The following is a 19,980-nucleotide window of genomic DNA, read 5'->3' as shown; positions in this document are numbered from 1 at the left end:
TGTGTTTATATATATATATATATATATATATATATATATATATATATATATATATATATATATATATATATATATATATATATATATATATGTATGTGTATATATATATATATAATATATATATATATAGATAGATAGATAGATAGATATACCAGCCCCCAGACACATTTGTTCCTCTAAATGTGGCCCCACGAGTCAAAATAATTTCCCAGGCCTGCCCTAGAAAGTGCAGAACGTTTAAACGACATTGCTTCAAATAAATTCAAGTATAACATAATACCAAATAAATGTTATAAGACTTGTACAGTAGTACTTCAACTTACAAGCTTAATTGGTTCTGTGAAGGAGCTCTTAACTCAAAACACTTTTATTGCATATCAATGTCTCCCATTAAAATGAACTGAAATCTATCTAATTGGCGCTTGGCCACTCCAAAACAGCACAATTTTAACATGTAACATGCCTTTTAAAAAATTTAGATAAGACATTTAGTGTGAGAAACCAAAAAGTAGAATGCATGATTAACAACTACAGTAGTTTAATGAAGTAATGTAATAATGTACAGCATTTACCTCGGAGAGCCGACTTATATGGCATCTCCTTTCAGTTGCTTCGCCGTCAAGCACACCATCAGCAGCTTTTCCTTATTTTTATGAATGTTATTGAACATTCTTGGCTGCTCATTCTGCTTCAGTATGGTGCGGACTAGCAGTGATACGATCGAATTGTTTCACCAGTTTAGCGACACGCTCTGTTAGGTCTTTTGGTGATTTTTTTTTTAATTCAATGAATATCATCTACTTCTTCTTCTCAGCACTGTCCTTCACGCTCACTTTCTTCCTTACCATGCTTGGAAAACAAAGTTATGTTGATCTCTAGCTATAAGGTAACGCGAGCGAAGAAGACCAGATATTTTGGTGGGATCCAGGGGCATCACTGTCACATTTGCTACGCAAACAACATTTTTGCTTGTAAATTAAAGCTTTACAATTAGCCGAGAGACAGATGTTATCTCAAAACTCTTTTAAATTGAGGTACCACTAAATACTTACCGTATCTTTCGGAGTATAAGTCGCACCGGAGCATAAGTCGCACCTGCCGAAAATGCATAATAAAGAAGGAAAAAAACATATATAAGTCGCACTGGAGTATAAGTCGCATTTTTTGGGGAAATTTATTTGATAAAACCAAACACCAAGAATAGACATTTGAAAGGCAATTTAAAATAAATAAAGAATAGTGAACATCAGGCTGAATAAGTGTACGTTATATGAGGCATAAATAACCAACTGAGAACGTGCCTGGTATGTTAACGTAACATATTATGGTAAGAGTCATTCAAATAACTATAACATATAGAACATGCTATACGTTTACCAAACAATCTGTCACTCCTAATCGCTAAATCCCATGAAATCTTATACGTTTAGTCTCTTACGTGAATGAGATAAATAATATTATTTGATATTTTACGGTAATGTGTTAATAATTTCACACATAAGTCGCTCCTGAGTATAAGTCGCACCCCCGGCCAAACTATGAAAAAAACTGCGACTTATAGTCCGAAAAATACGGTACGTACAATTTAAAAAGCTGCAAAGCCGTAGTAAGTAAACTGCAAAGTGGCGTTGGAACACTGTACACATGTCATGGAGGACTGCTTTGTTAAAAAAAAAAAAAAAAGGCCTGTTGAAAAAAGATCCAGTGTGCTTCCAGTTTAAAGATGGCTCACTACGTCACCTGACCAACTCTCGCTCGGCACACCAATATCAAAACTAATTATGTGAACATGCGTGATTCGTTTTTCACATTAATTTTCCTGTTGAAAAATATTTGCGAAATCAAGTCTGGAGCTCTGCCTACTATCCTTCAAGGGAAAAAAACAGCATATTTTACACTATATTGCCAAAAGTATTTGGCCTCCCATCCAAATGATGAGAATCAGGTGTCCTAATCACTTGGCCCGGCCACAGGTGTATAAAATCAAGCACTTTGACATGGATACTGTTCCTACAAACATTTGTGAAAGAATGGGCCGCTCTCAGGAGCTCAGTGACTTCCAGGGTGGAGCTGTTATAGGATATTATGTTAGATCCACTATGGACTGGACTCTCACAATATTATGCTAGATCCACTCGACGTCCATCTGCGGTCCCCTCCAAGGTTTCTCATTGTCATCCCATTGGGTTGAGTTTTTTCTTTCCCTGATGTGGGATCTGAGCCGAGGATGTCGTTGTGGCTTGTGCAGCCCTTTGAGACACTCGTGATTTAGGGCTTGTAGAGGTTGCCCTCTAGTGGGTTCTGCGGACCACCACACACTGCCACGAGAGCCCGGATTTCAGGGTACAAAACTGTTTTATTTTCATAAATAGTGATAGGCTTTTGCTTTCCAGCAAATTATCTTTCCCTCAGTCCGTGTCTGTCTCTCTCTGTCTCCCACTCCAACTCCCGTGGTCCATTCCGGCTGCTGCTAATGAAGGCGACAGGTGATTAGATAACAAGGCCCACCTGGGCCATCTACTCACCTGTCGCTGTCTTCGTGGCCGGTCCTTGCACACCCCGTTCTGCGGCAGGCCCGCAGGCCACGCCCCCCTCCACAGGGCTGTATAAGTAAACATTGATTGATGATTGATTGATGCCACCTGTGCCACAAATCCAGTCGTGAAATTTCCTCACTCCTAAATATTCCAAAGTCAACTGTCCCACGTACAGTACGCAGAGAGATTCATGGAATGGGTTTCCATGGCCGATCAGCTGCATCTAAGCCATACATCACCAAGTCCAATGTAAAGCGTCGGATGCAGTGGTCCGCGTTCTTTGGAGTGATGAATCACGCGTTTCCATCTGGCAATCTGATGGACCAGTCTGGGTTTGGAGGTTGCCAGGAGGACGGTAACCTAACTCTCGCCAGATCCTTGTAGTTCGCTGAGCTCCACACAAGGATCTGGGCTCGAAGGCATTGCAAACTCCTTCCAGATAGCAAAAAATAATGAACCAATCAGGATCGCCGGGCGGGGTTTCACAGATGTGACGTAGCGCCGAAGCGACTGTTTGATTCAAACAACATTGGCGGCACGCAGCCCTCGCTGTTATTGCAACTGTATTGTCGAATCTATCGAATATTAATTATTTAAAAGATGAACAGAGAACTTTTCGCTCTGTCATTATCCAATATGTCGGCTGTTCTGTTTTGGATTTCGCAGCGTCTCTCTCATCAGCGTCATGGGTTGATTTCGATGTGAGTGGTTGAAGTAGCACGTCATTCAAGATAACAGACAAGTGGTTTATCCAATCAAATACAACAATTTTTTTACAAGGCCCCGCCTTCTGAAATACATCTTCTATTGAGAACTCCCAGATCCATGTGTGGAGCTCAGCGAACTACAAGGATCTGGCGAGAGTCAGGTCAGGAGAACGGTACATTGTGCCGAGTGTGAAATTTGGTGGAGGAGGAATTATGGTGTGGGGTTGTTTTTCAGGAGTTGGGCTTGGCCCCTTAGTTCCAGTGAAAGGAACTTTGAATGCTCCAGGAGTCCAAAACATTTTGGACAATTCCAAGCTCCCAACTTTGTAGGAACAGTTAGTAGCGGGCCCCTTCCTCTTCCAACATGACTGTGCACTAGTGCAGAAAGCAAGGTCCATAAAGACATGGATGACAGAGTCTGGTGTGGATGAACTTGACTGGCCTGCACAGAGTCCTGACCTGAACCCGATAGAACACCTTTGGGATGAATTACAACGGAGACCGAGAGCCAGGCCTTCTCCACCAACATCAGCGTGTGACTTCACCAATGCGCCTTTGGAAGAATGGTCGAAAATTCCTATAAACACACTCTGCAACCTTGTGGACAGGCTTTCAAGAAGAGTTGAAGCTGTAATAGCTGCAAAAGTTGGACTGACATCATATTGAACCCTATGGGTTAGGAATGGGATGGCACTTCAAGTTCATATGTGAGTCAAGGCAGGTGGCCAAATACTTTTGGCAATATAGTGTATGTATATATATATATATATTTATATTGTGGGGGTGGTTTTAAATCTTTAAAGTTTTTTTCAAGTTGCCGCACCTACCCTAAAGCCTTCTGGCTCACCTCACACTTGCAACAGAAACCTGTCCTAGAAGCTGTTAGAGGTTAAAAGGTAAAAAAATTAACATTGTATACATAGTATATTATTATTTTTTAGTACGTTTGTCCTGATACAACTTTTTGACTTACCGATATTGGAGCTTTGTGTATTACCCTATATTACTGTGGTACAGTATCAGCACTAATTGTTGTATATGACACACTTTCATTATATTGTTGTGTGGAATGTCGATCTAAGTGAAATCACCCAGAGAAAAATGGTAGCTGCGAAAAACACTAACCTCATAACAGACTTATGCTGTCTTTAAATTGAAGTGGAGTGGTCATTTGTTTTTTGGCGTCACCTTGTGGCAACTATATTTATTTATGACTTGTTTACATTGACAAATACATGTCGCCTTTTGGACTGCAATATAGTTCAATTAAGGACATGTTTGGCCTGTGTGCTATTGTCAGCTTCTAGTAGCCTACGCCATACCATGTTTACCTTTCGTAAACAACTTCAATGAAATATAAGGAGACCAACTTTGTGTGTTTATTGGAGGACATTTAGATGTGGGCTTTGTACCGAGGATGTCGTTGTGGCTTGTGCAGCCCTTTGAGACACTTGTGATTTAGGGCTATATAAATAAAGATTGATTGATTGATTGATTGATGTTACTTTGCTTATCCAGCATTGCATAAGTAAACACGTTTTAAATATTTTAGATATAAGCTGATATTATCAGATACTTGTTCTTTTGCTGATCGTTTTTTGCATCATTGTTTCCATTACCGCAGGGTTTTTTTTTTGTTTAGCTTCAGTTCTACGATATGCCAAAAAAAACAACAAGCCGTTGGATCCAAATGGCATGGCCCCACATTTAAGTTCAACTTGGGTATTTTCTTGTTATTTACCCAAATTAGCTTTTTGTCTAATGCACTAAAAACATATGGTGTCAAGACATTCATCCTAAATGATATATATTGGGGTGGTATAGCTCGGTTGGTAGAGTGGCCGTGCCAGTAACTTCAGGGTTCCAGGTTCGATCCCCGCTTCCGCCATCCTAGTCACTGCCGTTGTGTCCTTGGGCAAGACACTTTACCCACCTGCTCCCAGTGCCACCCACACTGGTTTAAATGTAACTTAGATATTGGGTTTTCACTATGTAAAGCGCTTTGAGTCACTAGAGAAAAGCGCTATATAAATATGATTCACTTCACACTAATTCACTTCTTAAAGTCAGTTCGCTACTTTCCATCCATCCATCCATTTTTTTTTACCGCGTAGCTGCCTATCCCAGCTGCACTCTGCCGATTAGTGTCAAATCCTATTAAATTCTTGGGCTTGGTATGAGAACTTTACACTAGGGATGTCCGATAATGGCTTTTTGCCGATATCCGATATTCCGATATTGTCCAACTCTTTAATTACAGATACCGATATCAACCGATACCGATATATACAGTCGTGGAATGAACACATTATTATGCCTAATTTGGACAACCAGGTATGGTGAATATAAGGCCTTTTTAAAAAATAAATAAATAAATAAAATAAAATAAATACATTTAAAAAAATTTCTTGAATAAAAAAGAAAGTAAAACAATATAAAAACAGTTACATAGAAACTAGTAATTAATGAAAATGAGTAAAATTAACTGTTAAAGGTTAGTACTATTAGTGGACCAGCAGCACACACAATCATGTGTGCTTACGGACTGTATCCCTGCAGACTGTATTGATATATATTGATATATAATGTAGGAACCAGAATATTAATAACAGAAAGAAACAACCCTTTTGTGACAGGGAGGGAGGTTTTTTTGGGTTGGTGCACTAATTGTAAGTGTATCTTGTGTTTTTTATGTTGATTTGATAAAAAAATAAAAATAAAAACAACAACACCGATACTGATAAAAAAAAAACAGATACCGATAATTTCCGATATTACATTTTAAAGCATTTATCAACATCTCTACTTTACACTAAAATACCTTGCTTCGTTTTAATTTTTTTTTTTTTATAAACCACGCCCCCAATAATCTTTATCGCATATTAGGAGCAACTCCTCTGTGCAATGTTATCATACTAAAACAATTCGCTGTGACTTTTTTTTTTTTTATTGGGTGTGGTGACAAAGCCCTTCCCATTTTTGATAGTTTTGGGATGAGTGGGTAGAGGCTTGTTTTGTGTTAGCCCTCCTGCCCCCGACCCCACTCTCCCTTCCTCCTAACTTTGATCACACTCGGTGACACACCCTTCACCCCAGAGGATATCATCTTTGAGTAAATGCCGAACATCTGCTGCTAAATTTTTTTTTCGCCTCGAATGAATTCCTGTGGTTAATTTAGGCCAAAACTGGAGCGGCCCCTCACTCACACACACACACACACACACACACACACACACACACACACACACACACACACACACACACACGCCCCACTGACGGCTTGCACTCATAAAACCAGATAGAAGGAATGCGGTTGCGCCTGTTTCCTTCTCTAGCTCCTCCTCCTCCTTCCCCCATCTTTTGACTTTTTTGTATTATTTCAAAACTCCCAATCATGCTACACTCTTGCAAAAATCAAATCTGCAAACAAACAAAAGTGTGGCGGCTGTTAAAGCAGCTTGTTTCAAGTCAATGGAAACAACATGTACTGAAACTTTCCAGATGTGGAAAGACGGACAAGGAGCTGTCTGCCGAGGACTGAGGCGCTTGCTTTTAACCCCGACTTCTGCGCCGAAATCCCAATCAGAGATGTGCACAAACTCGGTCCCAGTTGCATGATGTCACATGTGAAGCCGTTTACAGCAACTTCTTCCTGGTTTTCCCCTCTTCTCTTGTCTTGGCAGAGGGAGGGAGGGAGGATCTAGGACGGCTGCCAGCTGCTGACAGAAAGACACACTGCAACACACACACACCACAGGGAGAGGAGTGGACGAAGAGACACGCAGGACCAGTAAAAGTTGCCTCATTTGATCCAACAGTCGACATGACTCAGGTAAGACGCCGATTTTCTACCGCCACCTTTTTATGACTTATTCAAACCTACTCCTTAACATGCTCCTCACTCCCTGAAATGAATCACGCATGTTCGCTTTCTAAAAGGCTCCACCTATGCCGGGTGGAAAAACTTCCCAAAATCGACTTTTTAAACATTCATGCTTATAAGTGCGACGAGGGTCCAATTGGAAAGGCTTCATGAAGAAAAAAAAAGTAGGCTACAAACTTGTGGATGGTGACGCTGCAGCAGCGGCCCCTCCCTATGAAGAAGTTTTTCCAGCTCACCATTAACCCGTTTCACCCAAAATGATATGATATTGTCGTTGTTTTTGTTGTCATGTGATGCATTCTGAGTGATTGGCTCGCGTGGGGCGTCACAGGTGAGAAAACAGGTAGTGATCCACCACGTTTTCCTCCTGTAGGGTAATTAATGTCAACCCAATGTGCAAATGATGAACATTAAATGGGCGAAACCCTGTCGAATTTTTGATAAAGTGCTCCGTGGGGCCTTCAGTGATATTCGTCTTGTGTTAAAAAGTGACAAAACAACAGCTATAACGTATTTCAAAAGATTGCAATCCAACCCATTTAATAAGTGCAGTCATTTTTCAAGTTTTTTTTTCCAGCAAAAAGAGCTTCCGATGAGCATTTGAACGACGATATCACATGCTTCATTTTATGATATTTAGGTGTAAAACACGCCGTAAAAAAAAAAAAGCGGTGCAGAGGTGAAGGGCCTGCAGTGGCTTGTGCTGCTTCAGTCATTCTTAAAAGAACAAGGGTGTGGTGTTTTTTTTTTTTTTCTTTCTCTCTTTGCTTGACAAAGCTGCTGCCTCGCATGCATGGAATAGCTGCAGCTCGTGCTAGGAAACTGCACGTTTGTTGGCGGCAACTGTCGCAGGGACATTAGTTTACTGTGAGAAAGCCTCACTGGATGCTTATTGTAATTTGAAATACTCGACACATTCGATTGCCATGATATTGTGTCAAAGTCTTGTATTTGTGTAGTTTGTTGCTACAAAGTGCACCGTTATCTCTTTAACCTTGATGGCTTGGTCCTGAGGAGTAAATTGGGCTGTAGTTCATCATCTGCAAAGATAAAAGGTTTCTGGTTTAAGCGAAGATACATTTTTGTATCGCTTCATTCAAGTTTTACGTCATTATTTCTCATAGAGTCACTCTTATTGTATTTAACGGTTTCATTCGTATCAGAGTCTAATCGGTTAGTTGCGCTACTTTGGAGAGTGTAGACCTCCGCCAGGCCCTACGCCCCGATAGTAAAAAAGTACTGAATCCAGACTGGGATACGAATTACACCCAAAATGTCTAACCTTTCCTGAAAGGCAGATGAACATTTGTCCTTAACTTTGTGGGCGATCCATAGCGGATTGAAAAAAATAGAATGAAGCCTCATCCACTGTGTTTTTCCCTGTGGGTGGAGGCGGGCTGCAAAGCATACACACATACAGATGGGTGCTAAATCTTGTATTTTTTTGCCACTTATCAAATCCAACCGGTCCTACCGATTCACGTAAAATCCAACGGTGCCACTTTAGGGTACCTGGGTTGAACTTCAGCACTTGGCGATCACTCCAGCAGCACTGAGAGCCGACTCGGCCAAACTACTTCTAGGCAATGTTGCAATTTTCAATGCCAAAAAAGAAATTGACTCAAAAAACTCCAACGTAAGCTAAGTAAGGCTCCACTTTTCCAAAAATGCACCAGCTTGATGCTAAAACACATTAGCTTTGCTGATTACTGATTATCGTTAGCAATTTTAGATGGCGGTTCCAACACCTCCAAATGTGTTAATGAAAACTACAAGATGCACATTACAATCAAACAGCTGGTGCGTAATAAGTACAATATATACAGTATCAACACTTTTTAGGGCGCAACAAAACTAGACCGCAAAGACTGAACTGACTAGCCAACACGTTATGGACTCAGAAATGTGAAAATAAAACACAACTGGACGGCAGTCATCATAATCTGCAATAATGCAATAACAATTTTTTATTTAAAAACACATTCTTACTAACACACAGTTTGTACCGTTGAGTATCCATTCCGAGGTACATGGAATTGGTACTGTATCGGTTCAAATATGAACAGTATCCATCCCCACACATGATCCGGATCAGCCCCGAATTGTAATCACTTGTTCATATTTCCTTTTTCTAACATTTCATGAAAGTTGAATCAAAATGTTGCTCATAACTCTTTGAGCTTGCGGATTGAAATAAACGGAGCGTCAGTCTTCCGCTGTCTTTGTCTCTGTGGGTGGAGGCGGGGACATACAAGTTGTAGCTAAGGCACGGTAGCGTAGGAAAAAGATATCGGGATCAGCCCCAAAAATGTAATCACTTGTTCCTTATCCTATTTCTGACATTTCCGATTTAATATTCACTTGTAACTTTTTGAGTTATTTATAGCAGAATGAAGTAAAGCCTCTTGTCAGTCATCCACTATCTTTGTCTCTAGCATACACACATAAACGTAAGTTAACATAGTAGAAATGCTCCGGATCATCCCCAAATGGTAATCACTTGTTCATTAATCCTTTTCATACGTTTTCCTGAAAGTTTCATCAAAATGTGCCGTAACTCTTCGAGCTTGCGGAACGAAATGAACAAGAGGATTCAAAAACCTAAGGTGATGTCGTAGAAATGATCCCGATCATCCCCACAATGTAATGACTTTTTTAAATTGTTTTGCAAACCAACTGATGGACAAACCAGGGGCGACAATTACATAATCATAATAGGTAGGTAATATGGGATACATCGTGCGTTTTCTTGTTCCCTCGCTGGACTTTGCAGACAACCTGTTCCGCCGGTTAACAGTGGGTACTGATCCCTGTGGTCTTAACTGAAAAGCCTCTTGGCAAACACTGACTGGGCGTCCATTTTTTTACATTTTGTCTACGCAACCGTACTCCAGCATATGTGCTTTCTCTCCTACGCAGTACTCAAACTTGGAAGGTGCCCTCAACACGCTGGTCAGCCAGTTCCACTCGGCCTCGTCCGACAACAGCGGCACGCTAAAAGTGGACGAATTCAAAGGTCTTTTGTCCTCTCAGCTGCCTAACCTGGCCAAGGTAAGAGCGCTCTTGTGAACGTACAGTATCGCCTCTGAGGCGTGTTCGTCGCTCGGGTGTGGCTGCATGATTCACACAAAAGACAGTCGGAAGGAGGCCTCGTGCACACACACACACACACACACACACACACACACACACACACACACACACACAAAACACACACACATACTTGTAGATGACTGAAATATGCTGATAGCAACCTAACCTAACCCCCTCAACCCCCTCCACATCCCACCCCCAGGATTGTAAATAATTCAATGTATATACTCTGATGATTAACTTCTATGATGACTGTATTATACTGATAGTATATATTTGTACCATGATTGATTAACATGGACTTAAAGGAGTTGAAAAACTTACTCGGGTGTTACCATTTAGTGGTCAATTGTACGGAATATGTACTGTACTGTGCAATATACTAATTTTAAAGTTTCAATCAATCAATCAATCACACACACACACACACACACACAAATTCTTGTGTTTGTTACCTTCTTGAGACCTGAGAAAAATGCCTACCTCTTTAGGACCACCGTTTCTACATATATAAACATTTGTATTTACAACATTCATAATATATACATACTGTGCAATTTCTTACACACACTTATTATATATGTTGGCCAGAGGGGGAGCACTTAAAATTTTTTACACACACTTGTTATTTCATATGTTGACCAGAGGGGGAGCACTTTTAAAACCGACACACAGTCCATTTGAAAAATCCCTCCTTTTTGGGACCACCCTCATATCTTTAGTTTTTTGTAATTTGCTTACTTGCTTACCCTCCCGATTTTCCCGGGAGACTCCCGAATTTCAGTGCCCCCCCCGAAAATCTCCCGGGGCAACCATTCTCCCGAATTTCTCCCGATTTCCACCCGGACAACAATATTGGGGGCGTGCCTTAAAGGCTCTGCCTTTAGCGTCCTCTACAACCTGTCGTCACGTCAGCTTTTCCTCCATACAAACAGCGTGCCGGCCCAGTCACATAATATATGCGGCTTTTACACACACATAAGTGAATGCAATACATACTTGATCAAAAGCCATACAGGTCACAATGAGGGTGGCCGTATAAACAACTTTAACACTGTTACAAATATGCGCCACACTGTGAACCCACACCAAACGAGAATGACAAACACATTTTGGGAGAACATTCGCACCGTAAGACAACATAAACACAACAGAACAAATACCCAGAACCCCTTGCAGCACTAACTCTTCCAGGACGCTACAATATACAGGCCCCGCTACCACCAAACCCCACCCCTCCAACCCCGCCCACCTCAACTCCCCATGTCCCGAATTCGGAGGTCTCAAGGTTGGCAAACGAGTCACGGACCACAGATGGCCCCTGTGCCGCATTTTGGGCAATACAGCTGTAGAAGCTAACTGTTAATGGACACTATAGTCTTAGTACCGTAGGGTTTTTGTTCATCCTATGGTCACATATGGGACGTGGGTTGTCTTACGTTAGCACCGGAAGTGGTAAAATCAGCTGTTCACCTGGTGGGTTTTTTCTTGGATGAATAGGGAAGTCCTTCCTTAGATGCCGTCTTGTTTTATCATATATCGCTGCCTTTGCACCTGTCAATGTTTACTTTAGTATGCACATTAAATCAACAAAAAATCCTGACTTTGGAGCAATGTTCACGGACTATACTATTTAGCTCTCTATTAGATGCCATGGTTTTTTCGTATTGGGACCATGATTTACGTCCTAACATGTTCACCGGTCTTCATATGGAAGGTACTTTTCCTTGTTGATGTCTCAAGAAGGGTAGAAATACAAGAACACACACACACACACACACACAAGCCCGCAAGCTGACAGACAATTAGTGTGTTCATTACTGCTCCAATTGTGTCGCGTAAACACATTTTTCAAGCTCGATCGATTAAAACTTTTTAAACAGCACGATTGTTGTCTCATCGCACACATTTTTTTAATGCAAAACTAACTTCAACATTGAACTTTTTTGTTTGGACTGTTTCTTTCAGTTAGGGTCAGCGCCCCCTGATAAATACAGCACATGCTTTGAATTCCTACAGTTAACTGTTGCAGTGGACGATACGAGCGCTTGATTATGCATGCAGGCAAGGACTTGCCGGCGCCTCTGTGAGCAGCAAGGATATATTTGTTTTTTGGACATAAGGGGGGGTGTCACCTCGGGTGATTGGGAACCTGAGACGGGCGTATTTGCTGTTACTGTGTTTGCTCACTACTTGATCTCCTTTAAAAAAAACAAAAAAACATTTACAATGGAAACGTGCTCGTTTCTCCGTAAATAGGAAATAGTCTGTAACACTGTTGCTATTACTAAAATTTTCAAAAAGCGGAATCTGAATTTTTGGACAAAATCAAAAAGTTTGTATAGTGAAACATAGTACCCTATAAGAAACGATGTAAACATGATTCATTGGTTATAGCCTCGCCAAAAGTCCCTATTTTAGTGACTAACTATTTTAGACTAACACCCTCCCCCCACCACATCCCACCTCCCCGGATTGTTTATAATCAATTGTAAATAATCAAATGTATATACTTGTTCTTATGCTTTCTGAGCTCACTATGTTCACTGCTTGCTGTACATATCCTACCAAGTCAGACCTACACTGTTTCAATGTCCATTTCTCTGATGATGGAATTGTTAATGACTGGAGTGCTGATATCAACAAAACCTAACCCCCCCCCGCCCCAAACCCCTCCGCATCCCACCCCCCGGATTGTAAATAATGTAAATAATTGAATGTATATACTCTGATGATTAACTTGTGTGATGACTGTATTATGCTGATAGTATATATTTGTACCATGATTGAATTACGTGGACCCCGACTTAAACAAGTTGAAAAATTTATTGGGGTGTTACCATTTAGTGGTCAATTGTACGGAATATGTACTGTACTGTGCAATCTACTAATAAAAGTTTCCATCAATCAATCAATCAAAAACAGAATTCACACTTTAAAGACACTATAATGCATTTTTAAATACATCAAACAAACACAACAAGGGGGTAATAGATCAACTACCTCTTCATTATCAAAATAACACAACAACAACGGCAAGCTAAACTGTCAACGCACGCACACACAAAAACGTTAACGACCATGTTGCAACAATCATTTAAAAAAAAAAGAACAATATTTAGTGCCGTTACGAGGTGGAAAAGGGAGGGCAGGCAGAGAGAGGAGGCGCATAGAGGAGGGGAAGTGTGTGTGGGTTCCCTCTCCTCTCTAAGTCTAAGTCCACAGCGATTCCCTCCCCCTTTCCAGACAAGTTTGTTGGCTTTTTCGAAACCGATTTGAATAAGCAAAATAGACAAAACTTTGGTTTGATTGATTGATTGAGACTTTTATTAATAGATTACACAGTACAGTACATATTCTGTACAATTGACCACTAAATGGTAACACCCCAATAAGTTTTTCAACTTGTTTAAGTCGGGGTCCGCGTAAATCAATTCATGGTAACTGGTGACTGGCGAGAAAAGAAACACACGCTGAAGCACTGAGAAGTGACGACCGTTTAATGGACTGCGTCAAAAAGGATGTGCCGCCTTTACAAAATGACCACGCCCCCCCATGTGTACTGTACTGCGCTGGAAGTGATGTCATCAAAACGGCAGCGCCCTAAGGCTTCCAGCGGCAGACAAAATGAATGAATGAAACACACGCGCACCGTGACATAGTTTGCACACAGCGGCATACACTGCAAAAACTGAAATCTAAGTAAGATGAAATATCTCAAATAAGGGTGATATTTGCTTATTTTCTGTCTGATAAGATAATTCTTCTCACTAAGCAGATTTCATGTTAGAGTGTTTTACTTGTTTTAAGTGTTTTGGTCCTAAATGATCTCAGTAAGATATTACAGCTTGTTGCTGAGTTTTGATGACCTATATTGAGTAAAACATGCTTGAAACTAGAATATCAAGTGTTGCAAAGCTGTGTCATCAACACTCACAAGTATAAAACTACTTTTTTAAAGTAATCATTTCTTACTTCAAGCATGAAAAAAAATAAAAATAATGATTTTCACACAATTGTGTCTCATAATTAAAACAGATGACAGCCAAATGAACTTTGCTGTTTTATTTTCAATGAAACAATAGAAAACACGTACTCATATAGTAGTACAGTTGGCGCAGTACAGTAAACTGACAGTTAATATTTAAACATTTAACATGTGACATTTCTAACAATTTTGAACAGAAATAGTTCATGCACATTCAGATAAATTCTTCAAAATTACAATAAAAAAATTTTTGGCCGGGGGCCGGGCTGTAAATATGTGCACTTATTGACTGAAAGAGCACGCGCTTGGCGCGATGATGTCATGTTATCCATGGAAAAATGCACTTTTAGACAATATGATTTGCCTGAGCGGCTAGGAGACCCCGAGAGTAACAAGCGGTTGCCTTGTTGCCTTTCCATTAAGAACAATAAATTAGTTTTAGTATGAGTTTGCTGGTTTCAAGAAATGTAATGCCAAGCACATATCATTATGTCAAAAATAATGGCACTAGCATTTACTTAATTCAAGAATATTTTTCAACATATTGAGCAAAAAGGTCTAATTTTTTTTCTACCAAGAAAAGTGCACTTGTTATTAGTGAGAATATACTTATTTTAAAGTATTTTTGGGTTCATTGAGGTTAGCTAATTTTGCTTGTTTTGGAAAATCTCGACAAGCCGAATTTTCTTGTTCTATTGGCAGATCATTTTGCTTAGTTCAAATAAAATACCCCTCATTTTTGTATTTTTTCTTCTTGTTTTTGAACACTGACTTTTTGCAGTGCAGCCAGGACAGCCACATATGGGTACCGCCGTCCATTTCTGGTTCTATGGTTGTCATTAGGGCTGCGACGATTCAAAAATTTTATTTGGGCTTCCCTTGAGGACATAATTTTTTCACGCTCCCCCCCCCCCCCCCGAATTGAAATGCGATTGAGAACCTGATAATATTTTATTGTTTTATTTGTTAATCCGTACAAACAAATACTGGATGTCCCTTGCCTTTCAGGGCCCCCAGCACTGCATTAAATTGGTTAATTTGATTGATTAAAAAAAAGCTTTGATTTATATTCTATTGATTCGATTAATCGTAATGCGTGTAAATAATAAAAATAGATAAGAACCAGACCGCATGGCGTGTCCGTAATTGTAATTACACGGATATAGTTTTGGCACGATACAGCGGTGATGTGTGTGTTTTTATTGTTATCAATGCACACATGGTAAAAAGTGCAATTTTAATGTTATAGGTGTGTATTCATTAGAGAAAAAAAGAATGATGAACTATTGTCCCTAAAAACGCACTGAAGCTACAAAGTGTGTTTTATCCGATTACAAAATGACTGAACAAACTAACTAACTGGAGTTAGCCTGTCTAAAGCCTTTATTCGCCTTTCGGGCACGACAAGTGTAAAAAGAAGTTAGCCACTGTGTATTGACGTTTCAAAGCAAGGACTTGTGTACTTCCTCTTACCACAGCGAGGAAGCGTAGCGTACAGGAAATGCATGCTTCTTGCTTTTTTTTTTTTTGCATCCACAACTGTCAGACAAGTGTAAAAAGAAGTGAACCACGGTATACTTAAATGTAAAAACACACAATTACATGTCAGCATTTGTGGAAAAAAAGGACATTGCGGTGTCATTTTACTCCTTTTGGAGGCTTGACTTTACGGTTTATAGTAGGGTTTCTTAACCTTTTCGACCATGGGGCCCAAATATTGCACTACCGAGGGGCCCGGGGCCCAGTCAAATATGAACACTGAATTCGTAATCTCACTCTTGAATTTAATCATATTCAATAATTGTATATTATATGTTAATTATATATAGTACAAGCATGTCAAATGATGAAACCATGTGTTAATCACAAAGATTCATATTTATTTAACACATAAACCTTAGGCTTAGGCCAGGCTGATTACAAAAATAAATATGGATCAAATGGTTAAGAAGGTACTAAAAATACATTTACTTACAATTATGTTGTGCTAAAATAAATAAACAAAATTCATAATAAATATTTTTCCAACTAAACAATTTAAGTGCAAATAAAAATACAGCTTCACCACTTTAGTCATATTTTTTGCGCTTATGACTTTAGCTCCAGACGTCTACTGTGTTTGATATTGTCGTAACTGCCACAAGTGGTGGAAAAGTGTATTACAACTGAGTACCGCTGCTGCCCATGCGGATCACAGCTGAGAAACGGATATTTTTCTGGCAACCCTCTAGGGGGCGCTAGCGGCCTAACAATGGTAAAAAAACGCTCGTTTACAGAATGTGTTAGGCTAATGAAGATGTTTTTACCCTATAAAAGATAAAATACGGGGAAAATACGGTAACGGGGGGCACGCCGGGCAAAATAGGCAAGTTCCCCAAGGAAAATGTGAGGTACCGTATTTTTCGGATTATAAGTCGCAGTTTTTTTCATAGTTTGGCCGGGGGTGCGACTTATACTCTGGAGCGACTTATTTGTGAAATTATTAACACATTACCGTAAAATATCAAATAATGTTATTTAGCTCATTCACGTAAGAGACTAGACCAGGACTCGGCAACCCGCGGCTCCGGAGCCGCGGGTTGTGTTTCCGGGAGACTTCCGAATTACAGTGCCTCTCCCGAAAATCTCCCGGGGTAACCATTCTCCGATTTTGTCCAGAACAACAATAGTGAGGGCGTGCCGTGATAGCACTGCCTTTAACGTCCTTTACAGCCTGTCGTCGTGTCAGCTTTTGTTACCATACTATTTGCGTGCCGGCCCGGTCACATGTTGTGTGGGGTTTCTGCCTACACACGTAAGTGACTGCAAGGCATACTTGGTCAACAACCATACAGGTTACACTGAGGGTGGCGATTTAAACAACTTTAACACTCTTACTAATATGCGCCACGATGTGAACCCACACCAAACAAGAATGACAAACACATTTTGGGAGAACATCCGCACCGTAACACAACATAAACACAACAGAACAAATACCCAGAATCCCATGCATCCCTAACTCTTCCGGGCTACATTATACCCCCCCCAACCCAGCCCACCTCAACCGACGCACGGAGGAGGGGGGGGTTTGTTGGTAGCGGGGGTGTATAATGTAGCCCGGAAGAGTTAGGGATGCATGGGATTCTGGGTATTTGTTCTGTTGTGTTACGGTGCAGATGTTCTCCCAAAATGTGTTTGTCATTCTTGTTTGGTGTGGGTTCACAGTGTGGCGCATATTAGTAAGAGTGTTAAAGTTGTTTATATCGCCACCCTCAGTGTAACCTGTATCGCTGTTGAGCAAGTATGCCTTGCAGTCACTTACGTGTGCAGGCAGAGGCCGGGCCGGCACGCTGTTAGTACAGGCTGTAGAGGGCGCTAATGGCAGTGCCATCACGGCACGCCCTTATTAGTGTTAATTGGGGGAAAATCAGTAGACTTTCGAAAGGATAGTAGCCCTGAATTACGGGAATCTCCCGGAAAAATCGGGAAGGTTGGCAAGTATGATGCTGTCAAGCGCCATTCATATAAAACTCGCGGGCCGCACTAACATAAAATTTTCATATTAAGGTGCGGGCCGCAAAATAACGTCTCACGGGCCGCGTGTCTGAGACCCCTGGTTTATACATAGCACAAAGCAAAAAAAAACTTTGTATGCAGTCGTATTTCATTTTAAATTTCAAAAGAGTTTTGTGGCTCCCATTGTTTTCTTTAATTTGTGAAACGGGTCAAAATGGCTCTTTGAGTGGTAAAGGTTGCCGACCCCTGGACTAGACGTATAAGATTTCATGGGATTTAGCGATTAGGAGTGACAGATTGTTTGGTAAACGTATAGCATGTTCTATATGTTATAGTTATTTGAATGACTCTTACCATAATATGTTACGTTAACATACCAGTTGGTTATTTATGCCTCATATAACGCAGTGGTTCTCAAATGGGGGTACGCGTACCCCGGGGGGTACTTGAAGGTATGCCAAGGGGTACGTGAGATTTTTTTTAAATGTCTCTCAAAAAGAACTGTGAAAAGAAATGCAACAATGCAATATTCAGTGTTGACAGCTAGATTTTTTTGTGGACATGTTCCATAAATATTGATGTTAAAGATTTCGTTTTTTGTGAAGAAATGTTTAGAATTAAGTTCATGAATCCAGATGGATCTCTATTACAATCCCCAAAGAGGGCACTTTAAGTTGATGATTACTTCTATGTGTAGAAATCTTTATTTATAATTGAATCACTTGTTTATTTTTCAACAAGTTTTTAGTTATTTTTATATCTTTTTTTCCAAATAGTTAAAAAAAAGACCACTAAAAATGAACAATATTTTGCACTGTTATACAATTTAATAAATCAGAAACTGATGACATAGTGCTGTATTTTACTTCTTTATCTCTTTTTTTTCAACCAAAAATGCTTTGCTCTGATTAGGGGGTACTTGAATTAAAAAAATGTTCACAGGGGGTACATCACTGAAAAAAGGTTGAGAACCACTGATATAACGTACACTTATTCAGCCTGTTGTTCACTATTCTTTATTTATTTAAAATTGCCTTTCAAATGTCTATTCTTGCTGTTGGGTTTTATCAAATACATTTCCCCCCAAAATGCGACTTATATATGTTTTTTTCCTTCTTTATTATGCATTTTCGGCCGGTGCGACTTATACTCCGAAAAATACGGTATGTACACATTTGTTATTGCCACTTGAGCCATATTGTACTGAGCAGCCACGACAGACTCCCACATATCACTTCTTGTCTTTTATTATTCTGAATTTTGAGGTTTTTTTTTGTTTCCGTTGCACTTTTGACTTCCCCCTACACTCACATGACACGATGTCACATTTCTGTGGTGCGTTGGCAAATATTGCAAAACAACAAAAAAAAAAAAAAAAAAGGAAGAAGACATCAACAATGGCTTCCCGGTGTGTCCTTACAGGGCTTCATGTCAGAACAAGGACTGGGCGAGATCATGCGGAAGATGGGCGTCGGCGACGGCGAGGGCGTCTCCTTCTCCCACTTCTGGACCCTCATCCAGAGTCTAGCCACTACGCAGCACGGCCTCCTCAGCGGCAACACGGGCTCCGCGTGCAGCTGCGCCCTCCTGTGAAGACCCCTCCTCGGCGCACACACACACACACAAAAAAAAAAACCCACCCCTAGCTCTTGAGGTTCCTACACGGAGCTTCAAGATCCCAGTCGGAATACAATAGATGTCAAAGTCTAGTCCGCCCACGTGCAAGGCATTCCATTTTTATACGCTCGCATCTCTATCTATATGACAGGTTCTAACATTTCCAGCGCACTAAATAAACAGTACAATGTCTGACCAAACCAATCACTTTTAGCAGGAAGTATCATTATGCATCTATCTATGTTATATTTCCAATTTCCCGGGTACAAAAGGCCACAGGGCGCTAATCATTAACCCACATTTCCCTACCAAATTTGTCTTTACTTTGCCTTTCATGTATAGTTAGGGTGTTGTCCAACGCCTTATGTTTACTCCCCATGAGCAACTAAATGCATTTTCTTGGCAGTTGGAGGACATTAAACCAGTTTTGGAATTCATTTTGGAATAAATTTACCTGCTGGGTAAATTGTCATTGACTTTATGCAGAAACATCTCACACACACTCCCTGCAAACATCTCAAATGTGTCCCCTTTGGTAATGCTTTGTATTTATATTTTGTAATTCCCTGTAACCTAAACTGTGTGACACCATAGGAAAAATGATGTATGACGCATATAAAGAAAAATAGCAATAATTAAACATATCTTCCGTCATAA

At 40.3% G+C, this 19,980-nt stretch overlaps 2 protein-coding genes across 3 annotated transcripts in view; both read left to right on the top strand.

The window, feature by feature from the left end:
• thap7 (THAP domain containing 7) overlaps window positions 1-7,071 on the top strand; it is a 19,629-nt gene extending 12,558 nt beyond the window's left edge. For both annotated transcript variants that reach the window (XM_061930809.1, XM_061930810.1), the window contains one exon: window positions 6,928-7,071. The gene's annotated coding sequence lies outside the window, so the exon portion shown is untranslated. The remainder of the gene's footprint in view (window positions 1-6,927) is intronic.
• LOC140677589 (protein S100-A13-like) lies at window positions 6,912-19,980 on the top strand. The gene is made up of 3 exons (XM_072912545.1): window positions 6,912-7,076; window positions 10,047-10,178; window positions 19,129-19,980. Exons 1-3 carry the CDS (start codon window positions 7,068-7,070, stop codon window positions 19,297-19,299), a joined length of 312 nt encoding a protein of 103 aa, XP_072768646.1. The 5' UTR covers window positions 6,912-7,067; the 3' UTR covers window positions 19,300-19,980.

Source organism: Nerophis lumbriciformis, linkage group LG37 (assembly GCF_033978685.3).
Source record: "Nerophis lumbriciformis linkage group LG37, RoL_Nlum_v2.1, whole genome shotgun sequence".
In the NCBI taxonomy this organism is placed as follows: domain Eukaryota; kingdom Metazoa; phylum Chordata; class Actinopteri; order Syngnathiformes; family Syngnathidae; genus Nerophis; species Nerophis lumbriciformis.
Note: the sequence above shows the minus strand (reverse complement) of the source record. Positions and strands in the feature narration are given on the sequence as shown.

Coding starts and splice junctions, on each gene's coding strand:
- LOC140677589 (XM_072912545.1), top strand. Junction 10,179..19,128: donor AGCTGCCTAACCTGGCCAAG/GTAAGAGCGCTC, acceptor GTGTCCTTACAG/GGCTTCATGTCAGAACAAGG.